This window comes from Erinaceus europaeus, chromosome 6 (assembly GCF_950295315.1).
Source record: "Erinaceus europaeus chromosome 6, mEriEur2.1, whole genome shotgun sequence".
Classification (NCBI taxonomy): domain Eukaryota; kingdom Metazoa; phylum Chordata; class Mammalia; order Eulipotyphla; family Erinaceidae; genus Erinaceus; species Erinaceus europaeus.
Genome location: NC_080167.1, coordinates 15,059,125 through 15,085,136, shown reverse-complemented (window position 1 = coordinate 15,085,136; position 26,012 = coordinate 15,059,125). Strand labels below are relative to the sequence as shown.

The following is a 26,012-nucleotide window of genomic DNA, read 5'->3' as shown; positions in this document are numbered from 1 at the left end:
ATCAGGCACCTCCAGTTTGGTTACTTTTATTTATTTATTTATTTATTTACTTATTTATTTATTTATTGCCTTCGTCTGGTTCTTTTTATTTATTGATTTACTCTGAGAGACCAGAGCACCACTCAGCTATGCCTTAAGGCAGTGCCGGTGATTCAATCTGTAGTCTCTGGGGCCTTAGGCATGTAAGTTTTGCTATTTAGCCTGGTTCTTCAAGGGAGAAGAAAATAGCTGGCTCCACTGTCGAAATTAGCCTCAGAAGTGTACTGGGTGGAACAGAGAGCCTGTTTTCCCTCTCTGGGTTCTAGAGAGGTGGCTCATTGAGTAGGGTGCCTACTTTGCCATGCATGAATCCCAGGTTTGATAATTAGCACCCTGTGGTAGGTGCTATGGCACCAGGGGGCGGGTAGCTATGTTGCCCTGGTGCCTCTCTGTATGTCTCTGGGTTACAAAAGAAAAAGAGAGGGCCAGGCACTAGCGCAGTGGGTTACACACATGGCGCGCAGCACAAGGACCGGCGTAAGGATCCAGGTTCAAGCCCCCGGCTCCTCACCTACAGGGGGGTCACTTCACAAGCAGAGAAGCAGGTCTGCAGGTGTCTATCTTTCTCTCCCCCTGTATGACTCCCCCTCCACTCCCCATTTCTCTTTGTCCTTTCCAATAACAACAGCAATAACAACAATAACAATAGATAACAACAAGGGCAATAAAATGGGGAAAAAAATAGCCTCCAAGAGTAGTGGATTCCTAGTGCAGGCACTGAGCCACAGTGATAACCCTGGAGGCAAAAAAAAAAAAATTAAAAAAGAGAAATAGAAAAAGATAAAAGGCCGAAGAACTTCCTGGTTCTTTCAAAGCTCAGATCCCATACTGTAGCTGAGTGTATTGCATATCCTTTCTGACACTACTTCAGACCTTCTTACACTAATGGCTCTATTTGACAAATGAAAACCCTTGGGAGTTGGGTGGTAGCACAGCGGGTTAAGTGCAGGTGGCGCCAAGTACAAGAACTGGTTTAAGTATCCTGGTTCGAGGCCCCGGCTCCCCACCTGCAAGGGGAGTAGCTTCACAAGCAGTGAAGCAGGTCTGTAGGTGTCTATCTTTCTCTCCCCCTCTGTCTTCCCCTCCCCATCCATATTTCTTTGTCTTATCCAACAACAGCATCATCAACAACAACAATAATAACTACAACAATAAAACAACAAGGGCAACAAGAGGGAATAAAAAAAGAAATCTTCTTTGTTTGGCCTGGGAGGTGGTGTGTGGATAAGGCTTTGGACCCCCTGTCCAGAGTTTGATCTCAGGCATTGCATATATCAGAATAATGCTTTGAGTACCTCTCCATAATTAATAAAAAGGTGAATAAATCAATGATCTTAAAATTTATTTTAGAAAACCCTAAAACTTATTTTTGCTGGAGATAAAATTAATATATAATTTATTAATGAGAAAGATAGGAGGAAAGAACCAGACATCACTCTGGTACATGTGCTGCTGGGGATTGAACTTAGGACTTCATTCTTGAGAGTCCAATGCTTTATCCAATGCACCATCTCCTGGACCACTGGAAAGAAAATTAAAAAAAAAAAATTAAAATATTTATTTATTCCCTTTTGTTGCCCTTGTTGTTTTATTGTTGTAGTTATTGCTCTTATTGATGTCGTCGTCGTTGAATAAGGCAGAGAGAAATGGTGAGAGGAGGGGAAGAGAAAGATAGACACCTGCAGACCTGCTTCACCAACTGTGAAGCAGCTCCACTGCAGGTGGGGAACCGGGATCCTTCCAGCGCTCCTTGTGCTTAGCGCCACTTGCACTTAACACACTGCGCTACCGCCTAACTCCCCAGAAAGAAAATTTTTTAAAAAATGTATTTGTTCCTTTTTGTTGCCCTTGTTGTTTTTTATTGCTGTAGTTATTGTTATTTATGCCATCATTGTTGGATAGGACAGAGAGAAATGGAGAGAGGAGGGGAAGACAGAGGGTGAGAGAAAGACACCTGCAGACCTGCTTCCCCACTCAAGCCACTGTCTCCCTACCTGTGGGGGTAGGGGCGTCGCTTCACAAGCGGTAAAGAAGGTCTGCAGGTGTCTATCCTTCTCTCCCCTTCTCTGTCTTTTCCTTCTCTCCCCATTTCTCTGTCCTATCCAACAACAACAGCGACTCCCCTGCAGGTGGGGAGCTGGGGCTCAAACTGGGATCCTTAAGCCGGTCCTTGAACTTTGCACCACCAGCGCTTAACCTGCTGCGCTACAGCATAACTCCCTCTATCACTTTTTATCAACCTCTATCAAAGAAAAAGGAAAAAAAAAAAAGGCCAAGTTTACAGGTGCTCAGTCCTAGCAGTAACCCTGGTAGCAAACAACTTAATTTAATTGCTATTAATATTAGTATTAATATTATTTTTATTGCCAGCAGGGTTGTCATTGGTGCTCAGTGCTGGCACTACAAATCTACCACTCCCAGCAGCCATTTCTTTTCTCTTTTTTTTTTTTTTTTTTACAGATTTTATTTATTTATTCATAAAGAAGATAGGCAGAAAGTGTAAGAACTAGGTATCAGTCTGATACATGTGCTGCCAGGGATTGAACTCAGGACCTTACACTTGAGAGTCCAACGCTATATCCATTGTACCACTTCCCAGACCACTCTCTTCTTTCTTTGTTTTTTTCATTTCCATTTTATTGGATAGGATAGAGAGAAATTGAGAGGGGAAGGAGAGATGGGGGGAAAGAAGGGTGAAGGTAGATAGCATAATGGTTATACAGAATCTCATGCCTGAGGCTCCAAAGGCCCAGGTTCAATCCCCTGCACTACGAGATAAGCCAGAGCTGAGCAGTGCTCTGGTTAAAAAAAAAAAGGTGGTGGTGGTGGTAGTGGTGGTGGTGGTGGTGGTGGTGGTGGTGGTGGTGGTGGTGGTGGTGGTGGTGCAGTGGGTCAAGCACAAATGGCACAAAGTGCAAGGATCAGCACAAGAATCCCCACTCAAGCCACTGTCTCCCTACCTGTGGGGGTAGGGGCGTCTCTTCACAAGCGGTAAAGAAGGTCTGCAGGTGTCTATCCTCTCCCCTTCTCTGTCTTTCTCTTCTCTCCCCATTTCTCTGTCCTATCCAACAACAACAACAATAACAGCAAGGACAACAAAATAGAGAAAATGGCCTCCAGGAGGAGTGGATTGGTAGTGCAGGCACTGAGCCTCAGCAATAACCCTGGAGGCAGAAAATAAATAATTAATTTTTTCTTATTATTATCTTTTTATTGGATAGAGACAGCCAGAAATTGAGAGGGGAGAGAGAGAGAAAGAGACCTGCAGCCCTGCTTCACCACTTGTGAAGCTTTCCTCCTGCAGGTGGGGACCAGTAGCTTGAACCTGGGACCTAGCACATTGTAACATGTGGGCTTAACCAGGTGCGCCACCACTTGGCCCCTATAAATAAATTTTTAAAAAGAGGGAGAAAGATACCTGTGGCCCTGCTTCACTACTTATTGAAGCGTTCCCCCTGCAGGTAGGGAAGAAGGGCTGGAACCTGGTCCTTGTGCATGGTAATGTATGTGCTTAACCATGTGTGCCAACACCCAGCTCCCTTATTATTTTATTTTTATTTATTTGTTTATTTATTTATATTTACCAGAGCACTCAGCTCTGGCTTATGGTAGAGCTGGGGATTGAAGCTGGGATTTCTGGATGCAGAGGCACTATAGATGCTGCTGTCTCCCTGGACTTGAAAGGTTTTAACAGTAGGGCTGGGAGATAGCTGACCATGCAGAGCACACACTTTGAGCACGTACAAGTACCCGGGTTTGAATTCCTGGTCAACACACGAGAGCACCGTGCAGGAGGGAAGCTTCACAAACATTGGAGCAGTATTATGGTGTGTCTCATTCTCTCTCTTTCTTTTTCTCCCATCTTCTGTCTTTACTTATTTTTTAATTTAATTCATTTATTTTACTTTATTTCTGCCAGAGCACTGCTCAGCTCTGGCTTATAGTGGTATGGAGGATTGAACCTGGGACTTTGGAACCTCAGGCATGAGAGTCTCTGCATAAAAATCATGCTATCTCCCTCACCCAACCCTCTCTTTAAAAATAAACAAATAAATAAACAAAAAAGGGCATGGCAGTAGTACACCTGGTTCAGCACTTAAGGACCAGGTTTTAAGGCCCCAGTCCCCGCCAAGGGGGAGGGGGGAGTTTAACAAGTAGTGAGTTAGTGCTGTGGCTATCTCTGTCTCCCTTTCCATTTCCCCTTTCAATTTCTGTTTCTATTAAAAAAAAAAAAAAAGACGGGTAAGTAGCATAATGGTTATGCAAAAGAGACTCTCATGCCTGAGGCTCTGAAGTCACAGGTTCAAGCCACCACCACCATAAGTTAGAGCTGGTAAAAAAGAGTGGTCTGAGAGTAGATAAAGCGTTGGACTCTGAAGAATGAGGTGTCCTGAGTTTTATCCTTGGCAACACATGTAGCAGAGTGTTGTCTGTCCTCTCTCTGTCTCTCTTTTTCTCTCTCTCCCCTCATTACTAAATAAAATATTAAAAAGAAAAGAAAATGGAAAATCCTCCAGGATTTGTGGAACCCTTCAGGTGTGAAACTGTCCATTGCCTTGGTGTAATGTGGTCTTGCTTCTCTTCCCTTCTGTGCTGATGCAGAATAGCCCAGGAGCAGGTCTACTACTCTGATACTTTAGTGAGCACAATGCGTACTGGCATGCTGTGTCCACCCCCCCCCCCCCAGAGAACTTTCCAAACAAGAACCCAAACCCATCTGGTGTCTGCATAGGACTGGAGACTTGATATCCCACAGGGTTGAGGCTGGGTTCATTACATAACTCTTGAACCAGAGCCACACACCTTCTCTTTAAATGGCCTTTTCTAAAAGACAAACATAAATGAAGTATAACAGACTGTTAGTGAAATCTTTCAAAGTTAATGCTTAGGCACATGTAGCATTCAGTGAATATTTGAAAAATGTACAAATGGTTCATGCTTACCTGTGCACTGAGCCGTATTCTTCACAACAGCAGAGCTCAGTAAAATGCAATGGCACACACATTACCAAGCTAATGTAACAAGTAGTTACAAGATATTTAAGACAGAATTTTTTTTTTCTTTTCTTTCTTTTCTTTTTTTTTTTTGCCTCCTGGGTTATTGCTGGGGCCCGGTAATGCACTGCTCCTGGAGGCCATTTTTTCCATTTTGTTCCATTTTGTTTCCATTGTTATTATTGTTGTTGGATAGGATAGAGAAAAATCAAGAGAGATGGGGAAGACAGAGAGAGGAGGAAAAGATAGACACCTACAGACCTGCTTCACTGCTTGTGAAGCAAAACTCTGCAGATAGGGAGCCGGGGGCTCGAACCAGGATCCTTAAGCTGGTCTTTGCGCTTTGCGCCACATTACAGAATTTCTTCTAGTAAATTTTTTTCTCCTCCCCCCCCACCCCCATCTTCTTTTACTGCCACCAGGGGTATTACTCTGGCATTGTGTCAGCACTGTGAATCCATCACTTCCAGCGACCATTTTCTCTCTCTCTCTTTTTTTTTTCTAATTTGAGAGAGGATGGGGAGATAGAGGGAGAGAAAGATAAACAGCTGCAGGGCTGCTTCACCACTCGTGTAGCAAATCACTTGTAAATGGGGAGCAGGGGTTCAAACTTGGGTTCTTGAGCTTGGTAATATGTGTGCTTAATTGGGTACGCCACCACCGGGCCCCCAACTTTTATCTTAAGTGGCTGTTTGGCTTTACCTATTGCTTTTGTTAAATAAAGTTTGTATGTTGTATTTATCAGGGGGGGAAAAAAAACAACAAGAGTAGACAGAAAGGGCTGGTAAAATAGCTTGGTTGGATAGTGTGCTTCTTTGTCAAGTGTTGATCCATATTCAAGCCCGGCCCCTACTGCTTTGGAGGAAACTTAGGTACTGTGGTCTCTTTCACCCTTTCTCTGTGTGCCTCTCTGCCTGTCTAGAAAAAAGTAGACAAGGCAGTCAGGTGGTAGAGGAGCGGGTTAAGCACACACCTCGAGAAGCTCAAGGACCCAGTTCGAGCCCCTGGCTCCCCACCTGCAGGGAGGTCACTTCACAAGCGGTGAAGCAGGTCTGCAGGTGTCTATCTCCCCCCCCATTTCTCTCTCTGTCCTGTCCAGCAACGATGACATCAATAACAACAATAAAACAATAAAGACAACAAAAGGGAAAAAATAGCCTCCAGGTGCAGTGGATTCATAATGCAGGCACCGTGAGTTGGGCGGTAGCGCAGTGGGTTAAGCGCACATGGCGCAAATCACAAGGACCCGGGTAAAGATCGCGGTTCGAGCCCCCAAATCCTCACCTGCAGGGGAGGCCCGTCACAGGCAGTGAAGCAGGTCTGCAGGTGTCTATATCCTTCTCTCCCCCTCTCTATCTTTCCCATGTCTCTCCATTTCTCTCTGTCCTATCTCACAACGATGTCATTAATAGTAACAATAAACAACAAGGGCAACAAAAGGGAAAATAAAAAAATTAATAAATAAAGCAGGCACCAAGCCCCAGCAATAACCCTGGAGGTAAAAAAAAAAAAAGTAGACAATATATAATAAGCTCGCTTGCCTTTTCATACTCTAAACACTTCTTCGGGAGTCTGGCGGTAGCGCAGTGGGTTAAGTGCACGTGGCGCAAAGCTCAAGGTCCAGAATAAGGTTCACTGTTTGAGTGTCGGCTTCCCACCTGCAGGGGAGTCACTTCACAAGTGGTGAAGCTGGCCTGCGGGTGTCTTTCTCTCCCCCTCCATTTTTCTTTGTCCTGTCCAACAGTGATGACATCAATAACAACAATAAAACAATAAAATACAACAATAAAACAACAAGGGCAACAAAAGGGAATAAATAAATATTTAAAAAAATCTAAAAAACACTTCTTCCCCCCTGCAATATTTGAAGCGTATCCAGACACGATATCATTTAATCCATAAAGTGTTCAGTATATAGATGTAAATGAGAAGAGTTATAGCTCTTCTCAGTATATAGATGTATATGAGAAGAGGTTCTGTGCCTGTGTGACCAGTGAACTCTTTTACTCTCCTCCTCTTCCTCTTTTTTTTTTTTTTAGAAAAAAAAAATAGAGGGAGAGGAAAGACACCGTAGCACTACTCCACTATTCTTGAAGTTTCCTCCATGCAGGCTTGAACCTGGGTCCTCACACATGGCAAAGTGCATGCTCTATTGGTGGACTATCTCCCAGACCCCCTCTAAAGCTATAGTCAACATCCTAAGAGGAGACTCATACCCATTATATGCTACCCTGTTTTTCCTCCCCCACTTCTTGGCAATCAGCTAATTGTTGATTAATAATCGAATTTCTGCCATCCATCTTTGTGGACTGGCCTGTTCTGGACATTTCCATGCCTCTCATGTCAAGCGGTAGGTGAACACGACCGTTGGGATCTGGCTTCTTTCACTTCGCATCATGTCTTTGAGGTTTCTCAGTTTGTGGCTTGCGTCAGAACCTTGTTCCTTCTTATGCTTGAATAATTTACATTTCCTTTTATGTGTGTGTATTTTTATGTTGATAGAAGAACTTTAGAAGGAAAATGAAAGTTTGCCAGTCATTTGATGCCTTTTTAAAACTAACATTTTAACTTCATTTACCATTCACCCATTGAAAGTTTACAATCCCATATTTTTTCATCTGGTTAGAGTTGTGCAGACACCACCACAGTCAGTTTTAGACTGTTTTTAACCCTGCACTCCAAGTCTCCACACCCATTAACCATCTTTTGTTTAAAGTCGTCATAGGCTGGGCCAGTGGGACTGGTTTCTCAAGCTGGCTTCTACCACCTCACTCTCCTTCCATGGGTACTGATCCCATTAGGGAATACTGCCTGCCTACAGTCACTTCTCAAAAGGGTTTCAGGGGCATGATTTCATTTTAGTCTCTAGACAACATTGTAGGCTTAATTCCCATGTTACAGATAACGAAATTGATACTCAGAAGTTAAGTGACCTGGGGCTGGGGGGTGGCGCACCTGTTTGAGCGCATGTGCTATAATGCAGAAGGACCCAGATTGGAGTCCCGGTCTTTGTGAATGGTGAAGCAGTGCTCTCTGTCTCTCTTAAATTCTTTCTCCCCACCCCCACCCAAGGTTATCGCTGGGGCTCAGTGGAATCCACTGCTCCTGGAGGATTTTTCCCCCCATTCTGTTGCCCTTGTTGTTGCCTTTGTTGTGGTTGTTATTGTTATTATAGCTGTTGTTGTTGGATAGAACAGAGAGAAATCAAGAGAGAGGAGGGGAAGACAGGGAGAGAGAAAGATAGACATCTACAGACCTGCTTCACCACTTGTGAAGAGACCCCCTGCAGGTGGGGAGGCGGGGGCTCACGCCTGGAGCCTTACACTGGTCCTTGCACTTTGCACCATATGCACTTAACCCGCTGCGCTACCACCCAGTCCCCTCTGTCTCTCTTTCTATCTCCCCCATCCCTCTCAATTTTTTTATTTATTTATTTTATATTTATTTTATTTATTTATTCCCTTTTGTTGCCCTTGTTGTTTTATTGTTGTAGTTATTATTGTTGTTGTCGTTGTTGGATAGGACAGAGAGAAATGGAGAGAGGAGGGGAAGACAGAGAGGGGGAGAGAAAGACAGACACATGCAGACCTGCTTCACCGCCTGTGAAGTGACTCCTCTGCAGGTGGGGAGCCGGGGTTCGAACCGGGATCCTTATGCCGGTCCTTGTGCTTTGCGCCACCTGAGCTTAACCCGCTGCGCTACAGCCCGACTCCCCTCTCTCAATTTCTGACTGTCTCTATCCAATAAATAAATAAAGATAAAAAAAAAAAAAGAAGTTAAGTGACCCGAGGCTCAGCTGGGCTTTGAAACCAGGGCATATTAACTCTAACCTGTATTGTGCTGAATAGGTATCCCTTAGTGTTGACTTGATTGAGGTTCTGGGGCTTGCTTTTGTTTGTTTATTTGTCTTTTAGAGTTATTTGTGTATTATGAGAGAGGAGATGGCACAGTGGATAAAGTATTGGGCTCTCAGGTGTGAGCTCTCAAGTTCATTTCCTGGGCTTGCACGGCCTATTTCTCTCTCTCTATAGTAACTAGAGCTGGTGAAATAGTGTGCTGCTTTGCTATGTGTGCAGTCCGGGTTCCAGCCTGGCCCCAGTGCACTGGAGGAAGCTTTGGTGCTGTGGTGCTTTTCACTTTCTCCGTTTCTAGCTAAAATAAATAGTCTGGCCCTAGCCTAAGACAGTGCTGGGGACAGAACATGTAGTATCTGGGGCCTCAGGCATGCCAGTTCTGTGATCTGACAAGCTGAGCTAACTCCCCAGCCCAAGGTTCTTTATCTGATGTTCCATCTGCCCAGTAAACCCCTTTCACAGCAGACTTAGCAGATAAGATCTTGAGCAGGATTGGGAGAGACTGTCAGTGGTGTGAGGAGATCCTGAGACTCATTCCTCATCTTCCTCTGCTCTGACAGCAGCTTCACTGTTTGCTGGTTATTCCAGAAAAGCCTCCCTGGTAAAGGAGCCAGCACCTCTAAAAGCAACTTCCAACGAAGTTCAGGGTTGCCCCCTGGTGGATCTGTGTTCCTGATGCAGAAGCAGAGTCAGTCTCCATGGCTCCCCAGGAGCCCAGGGGTCAGATACCAGCCACTAAAGGTGGGAGTGGGGCTAGTTTTCAACCTCAGCATTAAGATTTAAGTATTAAGATTCAGTATTGCACCAGGCAGAGAACTAAGGGACTAAGGGAGAAGAATGAAATTGATTTGACTTCAAATCCCAGCCCTGCTGCTCTCTAGCTGGGCATTTTGGGAGCAAGTTAGTTGTTCAGGTGTCAGTCTCTTTCCCCACCATCATGTGGGGTAATTACAATCCTACTGGTAGAACTTCTCACAATTAATGGTAGGTATTGTATGGGGCCTGTTGGCCTGCGCTGAAGTACTCAGGAGATGTTGATTATTTAACTGAGGGAAACTGTTCTAGGGACTTATGTCATTCATAACATCTCTAGCCATTGGTTTCCTCCGTTGAAAGACTGTAAGCTTCACCTAGCTTCTGGGGTTCTTGTGCAAATGAAATATCAAACCAAAAGATACTAGCTTCCGTGGTCTTCATGCTTAAGGGATTACTTTTATTATTCAGTTCTTACCATGTAAAAGGCATCCTGTGTTTACTCAACAAATATTGACTGTGGGCCTGTTATGGGGCAGATTGGATGGAATGGAGGTAGGACTTTGGTTTGTAAGTTGTAAGTAGGGTTTTGTCTAGTTCAAAGCTAGCAGACTTTCTCTAAAGAGCCAGAGGGTGAGGTGTCCCAGGAATTGTCCCAGGAATTGTGGATAAAGCATTGGACTTTCATTTATGAGATCCTATGTTTGACTCCTGGTATCATATGTGCCAGAGTGATATGCTTTCTCTGTATCCCTCTATCTCATAAATAAGTAAATATTAAAAGAATATTAATAGAGCAGGAGAGAGAGCATAGTGGTAATGCAAAGAGAATCTCATGCATGAGGCTCTGGGTTCCCAGGTTCAATCCCCTTATCACTATAAACCAGAGCTGAGCAATGCTCTGGTAAAAACAAACAAACAAACAAAATAAAAAACACCAGAGGGTGAGTAGCCTAGGAGGTGGTGCAGGGTGCAGTAGATAAAGTGCTGGACCCTCAAGGGTCCTGAGGTCCTGAGTTTGATACCCAGCAGCATATGTTCCAGAGTGATATTCTGGTTCTCTCCCCTGCTCTCTCAGTAATAAATAAATACAATGTTAAAAAGAAGAAGGAGGAGGAGGATCAGGAAAGAAAGAAAGAAAAAAAGGAAGGGAGGAAGGAAGAGAGAGAAGAAAGAGGGGGCCAGGTGATATCGCAGTGGGTTAACTGCACATGGTGCGAAGCACAAGGACCTGGTTTAAGCCCCTGGCTTCCCACCTGCTGGGAGGGTCGCTTCACAAGCAGTGAAGCAGGTCTGCAGGTGTCTATCTTTCTCTCTTCCTCTCTGTCTTCCCCATCTCTCTCCATTTCTCTCTGTCCTATTCAACAACAATGACAGCAATGACAACAATAAACAACAAGGGCAACAAAGGGGAAAAATTGTTCTCCAGGAGCAGTGGGTTCATAGTGCAGGCACCGAGTCCCAGTCATAACCCTGGAAACAGAAAAAAAAAAAAAAAAAAAGAGTAGAAAAAAGGAGGCCGGGTAGTGGTGCACCTGGTTGAATGCACACATTACAGTGGACAAGGACCAGGTTCAAGCCTCCTGTCCACACCTGCATGGGGAAAACTTCATGAGTGGTGAAACAGTGTTGTAGGTTTCTCCCTTCCTCCCTTTTCCTTCTTGATTTCTCTGTCTCTATCCAATAAATTTAAATTATTATTAAAAGAAAAAGAAAAGAACCAGAGTGTGAATTTTCAGGCTTTGTGGGATAGTCAGTCTTTGTTGAAGCCATGCGTCTCCACTGCAGTTTCATCAACCATAGGTTCAGCCAGTGCTTTTATATCTGTGGAAGTAGGGATTTCCTTTCTTCCTTTTTTTTTTTTTTTTTTTTTTGTTTTAAGTTAATTTCATGAGACCTTTTCTTTTTTAAAAATTTGTGTTTGTTTGTTTGTTTGTTTATTTATTTATTATTTATAAGAAAGAAAGTTAGGAGGAGAGAGAGAAGGAACCAGACATCACTCTGGTACAAGTGCTGCCAGGGACTGAACTCAGCATCTCAGACTTGAGAGTCCAGTGCTTTATCCACTGCGCCACCTCCTGGACCTCCTTCCTTTTTCTTTTCTGTTCAATTCTCTTCTTTCCTTCCCCTCCTCTTTCCCTCACCCTCAGAAAGCGAGCAAGATCTAGAGAGACCACAGCACTGAAGCTTCTATTCCATGAGTGCCAGGCTTCTACCTGGGTCATACACATACTATTCAAGTGAGCTGTTTCTTTCTTTTAAAAAAAAAATTTATTTATTTATTTATTCCCTTTTGTTGCCCTTGTTGTTTTATTGTTGTAGTTATTGTTGTTATTGATGTCGTTGTTGGATAGGACAGAGAGAAATGGAGAGAGGAGGGGAAGACAGAGGGGGAGAGAAAGATAGACACCTGCAGACCTGCTTCACCAGCTGTGAAGCGACTCCCCTGCAGGTGGGGAGCTGGGGGCTCGAACTGGCATCTTTAAGCCGGTCCTTGCACTTTGCGCCACGTGCGCTTAACCCGCTGCGCTACAGCCAGATTCCCTGTTTCTTTCTTTTATAAAAAATTTCTTTATTGGGGAATTAATGCTTTACATTCGACAGTAAATACATGCCTAACATTTCCCAGTTTTCCATATAACAATACAACCCCCACTAGGTCGTACCTGGTTAAGCAGACACATTACAGTGTGCAAAAGTCTGGGTTCAAGCCCCTACCTGCAGGGGGAAAGCTTCAGGAGTGGTAAAGTGGGGCTGCAGGTTCTTCTCTCTCTCTCTCTCTTCTCTCACTGTAGTTTGGTGCCTGCACTGTGAATCCACTGCTCCTAGTAGCCATTTCCCCCATTTTATTCAATAAGACAGAGAAATTGAGAGAGGAGGGGAAGATAGGGAGAGAAAAAAAATAAGGCAGCTGCAGACCTACTTCACAGCTTGTGAAGTGAATCCCCCACCCTGCAGGTGGGGAGTCTGGGGATCCTTGCACGGTTCCTTGCACTTCGTACTATGTGCACTTAACCTGGTATACCACTGCTGGGCCCTCTCTTTCCCTCTCTCTTTCCCCCTTCCCTCTCAATTTTTCTCCGTCTCTTATCCAATAATAAATAAATATATATATTTAAAAATACTTAAAAATGGAAAAAGAGAAAAGGAAAAGAGGGCCAGATAGTGGCACACCTGGTTATATGCAGGTGTTAGCATGCACAAGGACCCAAGTTCAAGCCGCTGGTCCCCACCTGCAAGGGGGAAAGCTTCACAAGCAGTAAAAGTGCTCTAGGGGTTTCTCTTTCTCCCTCTTTATGCCATCTCCTTCCAGTTTCTCTCTGTCCTATCAAGTCAAATAAAAAAAGAAAGAAAGAAAGCAAAAGTCATTTTTAGCTTATGGGATTATATAAAATAGGCATCTGCCAAGAATTGCCTCTGGCTGCCATTTGACTTTTGCAACATATGGATGACCACTTGAGTTCAGAAATTCATTACTGGTCGGGGGAGGGGTGTATCTTTCCCCTTCTCAGATGATAGGACCTCATGATACTTCTAAAAATGGCTAATTTTTTTTCAATTAAAGTGTTACTTGTTTACTTATATTTTGCTGCCAGAGCTTTTGCTGGGTCTTCATGCTTGCATGATCCAGCTGCTTTTGATGAATTCCCTTTTAATTCAATATCAGAGAGAGAACCAGTGAGGTAGAGCAAGAACAAGAGACAACACAACACTGATACACTGCTTGTAAAGCTTCCCATTTGCACGGTGCTGGCTGCTCAAATTCTGGCTCAAATCCTGCCCCCCTCCTTTTTGCAAGTGTGAGAAAGGAACCAAATACAGCTATAAAATGTGGTGTTAGAAATTGAACCCAGAGCCTCATGCATACAAGCCCTGTGCATCACTGCCTATTAACTGGACCTCAATTATGATGCTCGTTTTGAGTCCTACTAGATAGGAAATGGCAGGTTTCATCATAGACCCCTGTTAATTCAGCAGTTGACTTTGTGTTTTTTTTCTCTTTCAGGAACCCCCTCCCCTTAGTTTTGTTTTGTTCCTTTCACCTTAGCTAAAGTTGGAGAGCTATTGTTTTTTTTGTTTTTTTTTTAATTTTTTATTTAAGAAAGGATTAGTGAACAAAAACATAAGGTAGGAGGGGTACAACTCCACACAATTCCCACCACCCAATCCCCATAACCCACCCCCTTCCATGATAGCTTTCCCATTCTCTAGCCCTCTGGGAGCATGGACCCAGGGTCGTTGAGGGTTGCAGAAGGTAGAAGGTCTGGCTTCTGTAATTGTTTCCCCGCTGAACATGGGCGTTGACTGGTCGGTCCATACCCCCAGTCTGCCTCTCTCTTTCCCTAGTAGGGTGGGTCTCTGGGGAAGCAGAGCTCCAGGACACATTGGTGGGGTCTTCAATCCAGGGAAGCCTAGCCAGCATCCTGGTGGCATCTGGAACCTGGTGATTGAAAAGAGAGTTAACATATGAAGCCAAACAATTTGTTAAGCTGGAGAGCTATTGTTATACCCATTTTATAGATGGAGAAGTTGAGCCCCTGAAATGTCTTGATTTCCTTGAGGAGCTTGTCAGTCAGTGGTTTCCCCCATGCTAGCAGTGAAGGTTCCCTTCTGAAGGTTACCATCCAGTGTAGGTCCTTTCTCTCTAAGAACCACTGAGAAGGAGGATTTAGCTGAGGAAGGACCCTCACTCCTTAATTCAGCAGTTTTTTTTTTTTTTTAAGATTTTATTTATTTATTAATGAAAAAGATAGGAGGAGAGAGAGAACCAGACCACCCTGGTACATGTGCTGCCAGGGTTTGAACTCAGGATCTCATGCTTGAGAGTCCGATGCTTTATCCACTGCGCCACCTCCCGAACCACCAGCAGGTTTTTTTTGTTTGTTTGTTTTTCCTTTTTACCTTTTTTTCCGTTCTTTCTTTTTACCAGGTCAGTGCTCAGCTTTGGCCCAGGCTTAATTCTAGATACTGGGGGTAGAGTAGTGAGCAGGGCAGATGAAATTTCTGCCTGTGAGATAAGATGAAGGTAGAGCAGACAGACAGCAAAGGTGGCAAGGAGATATGTTCCAGGGGAGTTGTGGTTAGCGCCAGACACTGCTGAGTACTTGTGTAATCATTGTCTGACTTAATCCTTATCACTAACTCTGAGGACACAGAGGGTCAGAGAAGTCAAGTGACTTTCCAGGTCTCACAGGTGAGAGAGGGAGACTCTAAACAGGAAATTAGCTCTAGTAATAAGTATGAACTTAGTGCTAGGAAGAAACAGAGTCCTTGCGTGCCATGGTAAGGCAGTCTTTAGTGGACAGTGGGGAGCCATTGAAGGTTTTAGGTCAGGTCTCTGGGAAAGCTCAGTGTGGCAGCAGTATTTAAGATGGGCAGAAAGGGGTATTTTGTGGTCCTTGTAGGAAGCTCTTGGGGTTTTCTTGGAGGGCAGTTGTAGTGGATTGGACTAGAGTGGAGGCTATAGTGATGAAGGAAAGAGATTCAGCACGGAAAATGGACAGAGAAGGCAATCAAGTGATGCTGGCATAGGAGTTGAGGCATATGAAGATGCCTGGAGGAGGCCCATATTTGTTTTATTGTGGTTGTTGTGTAAGATCTGGACCCCACCAGTGTGTGGATTCTGTTTCCCTAGGTAGCCGGCGGCTAGTGGATGTGATGGACGTGAACACCCAGAAGGGCACAGAAATGAGCATGTCTCAGTTTGTGCGGTACTACGAGACACCCGAGGCTCAGCGGGACAAGCTGTACAACGTCATCAGCCTGGAGTTCAGCCACACCAAACTGGAGCACTTGGTCAAGCGTCCCACAGTGGTAGGCCCGGGTGGGGTCCACTGCCCTAGCCTCTTCCACCTCTCCTTACCTTATCACCCCTGCTCTGTTCCTTGAGGGCATCTGGGGGTGGTTTGGGAGGGATGTTGGGAATGAGGTTGGCATGGGAGCCCAACTGGACACCTGGAAACGGGAAGTGCTGATGGTGGTCTGGCTTTCAGGTAGACCTGGTGGACTGGGTGGACAACATGTGGCCACAGCACCTGAAGGAGAAGCAAACGGAAGCCACGAATGCCATTGCAGAGATGAAGTACCCCAAAGTGAAGAAGTAAGAGAGTAACTTCTGTGAAGAGTTGATGCTCAGTCTTAGAGGGCACTGGCATTTGGAAAGGTTGCTCCTTGGCTGTTCATGGAGGCCTGAGCATTGCTTTATAGCCCATCCCTTTTGGAGCCAAGGTGTGAGCCTTGAAAACTCTCTCTCTCCTTCCCTCCCTCCCTCCCTCCCTTTCTCTCTCTCTCCCTTTCTCTCTCTCTCTCTCTCTCTCTCTCTCTGTGTGTGTGTGTACACTTGCCAAACATTTGTCTGCCCCAAGAGACACCATGTCCTTGTAGTGGCGATTTTCATTTTCTGTTCTTTGCTGTTCTGGGGTCTCTGATTCAAAACTTTTTCTTTTTTTTTTATTTTCCTCCTCCAGGGTTATTGCTGGGCTCGGTGCCTGCACCATGAATCCACCGCTCCTAGAGGCCATTTTTTCCCCCCTTTTGTTGCCCTTGTTGTAGCTTCGTTGTGGTTATTATTATTGCCCTTGTTGACGTAATTCGATGTTGGATAGGACAGAGAGAAATGGAGAGAGGAGGGGAAGACAGAGAAGGGGAGAGAAAGACACCTGCAGACCTGCTTCACCGGCTGTGAAGCGACTCCCCTGCAGGTGGGGAGCCGGGGGCTCAAACCAGGATCCTTACGCCGGTCCCTGCGCTTTGTACCACATGCGCTTAACCCACTGCGCCACCGCCCGACCCCCTCAAAACTTTTTCTATCTGAAGAATCTAGGGGCCACTTGTTCACCACACAGTCCTGACTTTGCACGTGCCCACTAAAGTATTAGGTTGCCTCTAAGCTAGAAGAGTGGGCTCATCTCAGTGCAGAAACATCACTACATGCTGTGTCACCAACATGGTCCCTGAGGCCAGTTGTCTTATGAGGCAGAGGCATTGGGGGTCAGTGGGCTCTCCCAGGTTGGGAGGCCGATACTGGGCTGGGTTGTTGCTCTGGGTTTCCTAGAAGAGTTGGCTCTGGTGGCTCCAAAACCATTAGCATCTCTGCTCAGTCCTGCTGCCAGAAGTGCCCCTGGGAGCTTAAAGGCTGTGAACTCTCATTCACTAAGCCCTTCATTCAGTGCATATTGAATGTGGACTCCATGCCAGGCTTTGTAAGCCAGGCTAGCACGCTGGCCCTGGGCTGTTCAAAGCTTTGCTTTCAAGTGTGCTTGCTTTTTCTTTAATTATGTCTCCGGCATTTTTCCTTCCTTCTGAGCTGAGGCTGGTACACTGCTTGCATCTGGGCTGCATCAAAGGCAGAGATGGAACTCAGAGTGGGGACAAGAGTAGGTTTCAATTTCCTTCCAGTCTGATTCCATCATAGCGGAGTTACAGAGCTCTGAGACAGGGAAGTGAAAAGGAGAGCAAGACTGGAAACCCCCACACTCCAAGGTTTGAGTTGTGTTGGAAGGATAGTGCACCAGTCCGGCCTGAGACAGAGGGAACAGTTCCTTGGTGTGGAGCAGGCTAGGAGGAATCCTTCAGTCCTGGCTGATGGACTCTGGGAGTCACCTCTGAGGGGACATTGGAGCTGAGTTCTATTTATTTTATTTTAATTATTTGTTTAATTTTCTGGTGTTGGGGCTTCACTTCTAGGGGCTGGGAAAATAGACTCACAGTTTATGCAATAATTTGTGCAGTTGATGTCTGATGCTGAGGTACCAGGTTCAGTCCATGACATCATTTTTTTTACATTTATTTATTTATTTATTTATTATTGGATAGAGACAAATTGAGAGGGGAGGGGGAGATAGGGAGAGAGGCAGGGAGACTCCTTCAGCCCTGCTTCACCACTTGTGAAACATTTCCCCTGCAGGTAGGGAAACTTTGTGCATTGTAATGTGAGTGCTTAACCAGGTGTGCCATCACCTGGCCCTAGTCCATGACATCATTGTAAGCCAGAATTGAGTAGTGCTCTAGTTAAAATAAGACATCTTGTGACTTCTGGGACCTCAGGTATACAAGTCAAGTATGCATCCATGGTGCTATCTCCTTGAGCTTTCTCTTTTTTGGCACCAGGGCTATTGCTGAGGCTCAGTGCCTAAATGACTGCACTGTTCTTAGTAGCCAGTTTCTTTCTTTCTTTTTTTTTTTTTTACATTTTTATCATATATCTATATTTATATATACTTATATATAGATATATATAGATATAGATATATAGAGAGAGACACCAGAGCATTGCTCAGCTCTGGTTTATTGTAGTGCTGGGATTGAACCTGGGAATTCAGAGCCTCAGGCATGAAAGTCATTTTGCATAACCATTATGCTATCACCCCAGCCCACCTTGCCTTGCCTTTCCTTGTTTTTTTAAATTTATTTAAATTTTAAAAAATTTATTTATTTTTCCTTTTGTTGCCCTTGTTGTCTTTTTATTGTTGTTGTAGTTATTATTGTTGTTGTTATTGATGTCGTCATTGATAGGACAGAGAGAAATGGAGAGAGGAGGGGAAGACAGAGAGAGGGAGAGAAAGACACCTGCAGACCTGCTTCACCACCTGTGAAGGGACTCCCATCCAGGTGGGGAGCCGGGGGCTCAAACTGGGATCCTTACGCTGGTCCTTGTGCTTAACTCGCTGTGCTACCACCTGACTCCCACTTGTTTTTGATAAGGGATGAGAGACAGGAAAATAGAAAAAGAGAGAAGAAGGAGAGACACTTGTAGTATTGAGACACTTGTAGCACTGATCTACTTTTGAAACTCCCCCTTGTAGGGGGGAAAGGAGCTTGAACCTGGATCTTTGCATGATAATGTGTGTGCTCTACTGTGCATGCCACCACCTATTATCCCCCCTCCCCTTTCAGGATTTATTTTATGAGAGGTTCAGAGTACAGTTCCCTCATATTTGATGTGGAGGATTAAACCTGGGGCCCTATGCATGCAAGGGATGTGTCCCATCAGTAGAGCCACCTGCTTGGTTACAGTATGACTCTTTGGAACAGTTTATTCATTGACACTTGAGAGAGAGAGAGAACCAGAAGGGACTGGACAGTGATACACCCTGTTGAGCGCATGAGTTACAATGCACCAAGACTGAGCTTTAAGCTCCTGGCTCCCACCAGTGGGGGGAAGATTCATGATTGGTACAGCAGGGCTACAGGTATCTCTTCCTCTTTTTCTCTGTCTCTTCTCCCCTCTCAATTTCTCTCTGCCCTTTCAAGTTAAATAAATATTTAAAAGAAAAAAGAATTAGTAGGAGAAAGAGAACCAGAGCATCACTCTGGCATATGTAGTGTCAGAGATTAAACTTGGGACCTCATGCTTTAAAAAATATATATTTGGGGGTTGGGCAGCAGCACAGTGGGTTAGGCGCACATGGTGCTAAGCTCAAGTACTGGCTTAAGGATTCCTGTTCAAGCCCCCGGCTCCCCACCTGCAGGGGAGTCGCTTCACAAATGGTGAAGCAGGTCTGCAGGTGTCTATCTTTCTCTCCCCCTCTCTGTCTTCCCCTCCTCTATCTATTTCTCTGTCTATTTCTCTCTATCCTATCCAACAATGATGACATTAATAACAATAATAATAATAATAATAACCAAGCAATGATAAAACAACAAAGACAACAAAAGGGAAAAAAAAATAGCCTCCAGGAGGAGTGGATTCATGGTGTAGGCACCGAAGCCCTAGCAAGAACCCTGGAGGCAAAACAAAACAACTATATACATATATATATTCTTTAATGAAAGAGGAGAGAAAGAGGGAGAAAGAACTAGAGCATTTCTTTGGCATGAGTGATGTTGGGGTTTGAGCTCAGTACTTCATACTTCTAAGTTCAGTGCTCTCTATCCACTTCCCAGGCTGAACCTTGACTTTTTCCCCCTTTTTAAAAAAATTATTTAATTTATTTATTAATTAATAATAGGGATAGGAGGAGAGAGAGAGAACCAGGCATCACTCTGGTACATGTGCTGATGGGGATTGAACTTATGATCTTATGCTTGAGAGTCTAGTACTTTATCCACTGTGCCATCTCCCAGACTACACATATTTTTTCTCTCTTCAGTTCCAATATCACTTTATTAAAGTGATGCTGGGGAGTTGGGCAGTAGCGCAGCAGGTTAAGTGCAGATGGTGCAAAGTGCAAGAACTGGCATAAGGATCCCGGTTTGAGCACCCGGCCCCCCACGTGCAGGAGAGTCACTTCACAGCAGTTCTTCAGGTGTCTTATCTTTCTCTCCCCCTCTCTGTCTTCCCCTCCTCTTTCCATTTCTCTCTGTCCTATCCAACAACAATGACATCAACAACAACAATAACTACAACATAAAGCAAGGGCCACAAAAAGGGAATAAATAAACTTAAAAATTTTTTTTTAAAGTGATGTTGATTTATACTATTTTTGTTGTCACAAATATGTTTTTTTTTTTTCTTAAAGATTTATTTATTGACTGAAGAAAGAATGGAGAAAAAGATAGCCAGAGCATCACTCTGGCACACATGATGCCAGGGTTCCCCTGTGTCACCTCCCCTGTTGCACCTCTAACATTTTAAACAAAGAAGGATGTGTTCAGATTCCCACTATGAGAGTTGGAGGAGTGAATCTCCTCAATGAGATTCCATTATCTCAAAGTGATAAAGGTAGAGGAGGGGGCGGGAAGAAGAATGCAGAGGACAAATCATAAGTCTACTTAAATGTTTTTTTTTTTTTTTTTTATTGCTGGGGCTCAGTCCCTGCACCACGAATCCGCTGCTTCTGGAGGCTATTTTTTACCCTTTTGTTGCCTTTATTGTTTTATTATTGTTGTGGTTATTATTATTGTTGCTATTGATGTCATTGCTGTTGGATAGGACAGAGAGAAATGGAGAGAGAAGGGGAAGACAGAGAGGGGGAGAGAAAGACAGACACATGTGGTCCTGCTTCACAGCTTGTGAAGCGACTCCCCTGCAGGTGGGGAGCCGGGGCTTGAACTGTCATCCTTAAGCCAGTACTTGCGCTTAGCGCTATGTGCGCTTAACCCGCTGCACTACCGCCAAGTCCCTTTAAATGTATTCTTATTTAAATTTAATTATTTGTTAATGAGAGTAACAGAGAACTGGAGCATCACTCTGGTATATGCATTACCAAGGACTGAACTTGGAACCCCCAGCGTGCTAGTCTGACCTTGTAGCCACTGCAAACATTCAGGGACATTGGATGAGCATTTGTTATTGTTGTTTATTTATTTATTTATTTATTTATTTATTTGCCTTTCCCCCTTTTGTTGCCTTTGCTGTTTTTTTTTATTATTATTATTATTTTTTTTCCTTCTCCAGGGTTATTGCTGGGCTCGGTGCCTGCACCATGAATCCACCGCTCCTGGAGGCCATTTTTCCCCCCTTTTGTTGCCCTTGTTGTAGCTTCGTTGTGGTTATTATTATTGCCCTTGTTGACGCAATTCGTTGTTGGATAGGACAGAGAGAAATGGAGAGAGGAGGGGAAGACAGAGACGGGGAGAGAAAGACAGACACCTGCAGACCTGCTTCACCGGCTGTGAAGCGACTCCCCTGCAGGTGGGGAGCCGGGGCTCGAACCGGGATCCTTACGCTGGTCCCTGTGCTTTGCGCCACACGCGCTTAACCCACTGCGCCACCGCCCGACCCCCGCCTTTGCTGTTTTTTATTGTTGTTGTAGTTATTTATTTTTAAAAATTTAGTTATTTATTATTTTTTATATTTATTTATTTTCCCTTTTGTTGCCCTTGTTTTATATTGTTGTTATTGATGTCATTACTGTTGGATAGGACAGAGAGAAATGGAGAAAGGAGGGGAAGACAGAGAGGGGGAGAGAAATACAGACACCTGCAGACCTGCTTCACCGCCTGTGAAGTAACCCCCGCTTCAGGTGGGGACCCCGGGGCTCAAACCGGGATCTTTTCTTGGGTCCTTGCGCTTTGCGCCACCTGCACTTAACCCGCTGTGCTATTGCCTGACTCACTGTTGTTATAGTTATTATTGTTGTTGTTATTGATGTCATCATTGTTGGATAGGACAGAGAGAAATGGAGAGAGGAGGGGAAGACAGAGGGGGAGAGAAAGAGAGACACCTGCAGACCTGCTTCACCACCTGTGAAGCAACTCCCCTGCAGGTGGGGAGCTGGGGGCTCGAACTGGGATCCTTCTGCTGCTGCGCTATCGCCCGACTCCCTGGATGTGTATTTAGAAAAGTCAAATAGATAGCACTGGGTGACACAAATTTTAATTCACTTATGTCTGCCTTGCCTTCTTGACATACTCTTCATTTTATTGAAAGATTGCTTTAAATAGTAAGGTTTGGTCTGTTCATCTATTGAGAAACCCTCCTCATTATCAAAACACACACATACAATTTTCTAGGACCACATGGCTTAAATATATTGGTTGGATTGTGTAGCAAATAGATTTACAAACCTTGTCAGTGGTTGTGGGAAACTGTTACAGGATTTGAACCTTGTTAGGAAAGATAATGTCGCCTTGGAGATAGTCCATTTTCTTAGCAGCAAAGAATGCTGATTTTTAGTTAATAAGTAAAAATCCCATTATGATGATGATGATGGTATCCTTTGGGACTGTCGAATGGTACTGTGGAATTTAATGAAAATGATACAGTTTCTAGAAATCACATAGAGTTTCCAGGCTGGAGGTGGCTGGAGAGTGGGGCTTCCCCTGAGTTGAGAAATGTTACCTGTTTCTGCCTTCTCCCTGGCTCCTTGATTTTTTTCTGTCCCCCTAATGGGGATAGTGATAGGGATTTTTTAAAAAATATTTATTTATTCATTCCCTTTTGTTACCCTTGTTGTAGTTATTGTTATTGTTATTGATGTTGTTGTTGTTGGATAGAACAGAGAGAAATGGAGAGAGTAGGGGAAGACAAAGAAGGAGAGAGAAGGATAGACACCTGCAGACCTGCTTCAAGGCCTGTGAAGTGACTCCCCTGCAGGTCAGAGCCAGGGGCTCAGATCAGGATCCTTACGCCAGTTCTTCTGCTTTGCACCACCTGCACTTAACCCGCTGTGCTACTGCCTGACTCCCAGGATTAGGGATTTTTAATGGATTTCAGTTGAGATGCCTAAGGCATGGGGCAGTGACAGTAGTGGAGTGGGGTGGCTACAACTCTGTGGGGGAGAGAAGATTTGGAGAGAGGATGCTAGTGTGTTAGTTGTCTCTGCTTTGTTTCCTTAATGTTCAATATGAAAGTGCTACCCTAAGTAATTGGTGGATTACTTGTGGGGAAAAACAAAAATAATAAAAAGAAAGGGGACAGACTAGTGTGAATAAAGGGAAGCTCTCTTTTCTCATGGAGGTTATTTTCTGCTGGGGATCAGAGACTGTTGTTGAGCGCGGGCCGTGGTGCACAATTTCCCAGCAAGAGACAGGTAAGCAGAGAAGTGAATGATGCAATGTAGGAGGTAACCAGTGATATACTATTAGGACTGGATAAAGGTAAAAGAGTGGTGAAGAGGACTGAATGGATATCAACTGGGCCTTGCATTTTGTCAGTGTCTTCCTCTCTTCATCTCCTACCCTGCAAATGTATTTTGGATTACTCATCCTGGAAATCCCTCATGAAGGTGTAAATAGTGACCAGTGATTGGAAGTATCCCTATAATAGTTATTCTTTGCTGCAGACAAAATTAACTTTATGGGGCTGGGTGGTAGCACGCCTGATTAAGTGCACACATTACAATGTGCAAGGACCTGTAGACTGTTGCCCACTAGTATCCCAACCCCTTGTGGTTTGTGTATTTGGCGGTGGGGGGAGGGTCTGGGTGGGAGGAAGATGGTAATTCTGGTGAGCATGTCCTGGAGGTGGGACTTCTGATTTGAGATGGACCCAAACCCTCAGTGGAAGTCAGAGGCCAAGGTGTGGCTAAGACCTGCAGACTCTGTGTCTCAGATTCTAGATTTGCCAAGTAGACATGGGAGACAGGCTGTGCTGGGTAATCCCTCCCCCACCCCCATGGCTGAAAGTAAGTGACCAGAGCAAGTCACTGAAAGAGCCTTTACTTCATCTGTAAAATGGGAACAGCCCTGGGGTACACCCTCATAAAGGGGTTGTGGTAACTGGATTAAGTACTTAGCTAACATGTTTTTAGCTCAGTGAATGGCCAAGATAATTCCATGACATTGATCACACAGCAGTTAAGGGGACTGCAGGAGAAAGAGCCAACCAAGAGTGAATATCTTAGAATGCAGAGTTGAACTTCAGGCCGCCTCCCTGCCCTAAGGAAATGGCTCAGAGAGAATGCAGTTAACTAAGGTCACACAGCAAGTTTGTTTTAGGGCCAGAATGGCATTTCTTGTCTGGGATGTCATACTTGCAGTCTGACACTCCTCCCAGGCCCTCACAGGGCCTCTCTCAAGCCTTGCAGAATGGGCACGTTTAAGAAAGGTGGCTTTGCTAGGTCTGTATCTCATAGCAGGAGGCTCGCTGAAAACCCAGGGTGCGGGGATCCCTGAGCACCTGCTGGTAAACCGGGGGAGCGGAGAGCGACTGGGCGGCCCCACCTGGCAGGGGCAAGGAGGCGGCGTTGGCCCCCTGGCGCTGGCCTCGCTTCTCTGTCTGCGCCCGGCCTCCCTCCGCCTCCCTGGCGGCCCGGCCGCGCAGCGCGGGTGTTCAGTTTCAGCGCGGGGATGAGCGCAGACTGTGGCCGGCTCCCGGAGGAAGGCAGGAAGCGAGAGAGGGCTCTGTGGCCCAGGGCCCCGGCCTGGCGGAGCGGTGGAGGGCGCTCGGCCCCGCTCACCCGGACAGGGTGCGCGTCGAGCCTCCGCTGAGGGTGCCGCCTGGAAGCGGCGCCACTGCCACCGAGGGTAACCGCGGGCGGGGCGGGGCGGGGCGGGGCGGGGCGGGGCCGGGCGTCTCTGCGCTGAGCCCCGCGGTTCCCGGGCAGCCAGGGCGTCCCTGCTCCATCGGGGCCGGCGGGGTAGGCTGCGCGGCCCGCATCGCGAGCAGCTCTTTGTGTCTCCTGGGGCTGCGTGTAAGTGTGTAGTGTGTGCGTGCACGCCGGGCGCCTCTGTCACCTGCTGCCAGCTTCCCAGGTCTCCCCAGCCAGACCTTTGCTCGAGGGGACCTGCCTGGCCCGCGGGGCGAGTTTCCCCAAGTTGAAGGGATACGGGAGGGGTGGGGCCTCTTTGCCTCCACGCACCTAGGGCTCTCCCCGAAGTTAATGCTGCAGGTGCAGCGCCCGCTTCTACCATGCTCCTCCCTGCCCGGCTGGGGCCTGAGGCTGGGTGGCAGGGACCCCCCAAAGGCACAGCTCCGGGGCACCTGAATTGCAGTCCCCAACTTGGTGAGTGACTTCCTGCACAGAAGCCACAGGGCCTCGGGTGGAGGGTCCGGGTGTCGCGGCTTTCTGAGTAGGGGGCCCGCCGAGGCGGAAGCCGGGCTGGTTGGCCGCGGGAAGAGCCGAGCAGAGGTGGCACCGAGCCGGGGTACCCATGTGACTGCGGTGTGCTTTGGAAGAGGAAGCTGTAGAGGTCAGTGCAAAGGCGTCACGCCAGAGCGGGTGCGCTGGAGTGAGGGGAGTGAGGAGGGTGACCAAGAATGAGCGTCGGGCAGAGGCTGGGAGTGGCGGCTGTAAGGGCCCATGGACAAAGCCACACTGGCCGCTAAGTCGCAGGAGGGGCTCAGGCACCGAGGCCAGGAAATGAGGGACGTGGGAGGCGGGGCCTCTCCAGCGGAGGCGGGTCTGGAAGCGGCGCCCCCCAGTCCCCCGAGGGCCTCCGGGATGCTGTAGGGTGACAGGGAGGGCAGATGAGACATAAACTCAAGTTGGAGAACTTTGCCTGCGTGCGGCTGCGCGACTCCCGGGATTTCCTGCGTGGCACACGTGCAGGGGAGGCTGGGGCCGAGAGGGCGGAGGGGCAAGCAGTTTGGTCAGGCCAAGCTCCTCTCCCTCCCTCAGTTACTTAGGGCACCCGAGTGGGCATCCGGCTCCTAACTGAGGGAAACACAGCCCCTGGCTCCACCCCACGGACACTTGAATTGTTTTCCCTCGACTGTGTTTAGCTGAGGCCTGGAGAGTGGAGCGGCGAGTAGAAACCAAGGTTGAGATGAAAAGAAGGAAAACACATAACTGAGTAGTGGTTTTTGGAAAAGGAGGATTAATATTTTGAAGTGGTGCTTGGAAAGAAGAGGCCAGTGTTGCCCCGTGGGGGTGGAATGGGTTAAAGGCTTCAGGACCCCCTCCTCCCCCCCCCCCCCCCGCCTGTTCCTCAGAGGGGAGGGGATTGCCCAGACCTTGAGAGCTGGGGCGGGGCCCTGGGTTGGTGGCGGTGGGCTGGCGTGTAGCCCTGGGCACAGTGAGGTGGGTAGGGACCCGCCTGCACCACT

The 26,012-nt window shown here is 46.3% G+C and overlaps 1 protein-coding gene across 12 annotated transcripts in view; it reads left to right on the top strand.

Moving 5' to 3' along the window:
- The window catches only part of KDM2B (lysine demethylase 2B), a 151,851-nt gene that overhangs the window by 23,242 nt on the left and 102,597 nt on the right, over positions 1 to 26,012 (top strand). For 9 of the 12 annotated variants that reach the window (XM_060193140.1, XM_060193139.1, XM_060193135.1 and 6 more), the window contains 2 exons: positions 15,276 to 15,454; positions 15,634 to 15,740. In XM_060193140.1, coding sequence (XP_060049123.1) covers positions 15,276 to 15,454; positions 15,634 to 15,740 — 286 coding nt within the window. Of the gene's footprint in view, positions 1 to 15,275; positions 15,455 to 15,633; positions 15,741 to 24,556; positions 24,658 to 24,931; positions 24,970 to 25,137; positions 25,157 to 26,012 lie in introns of those variants that run through there. The other 3 variants (XM_060193143.1, XM_060193146.1, XM_060193145.1) reach the window with 3 other exon arrangements.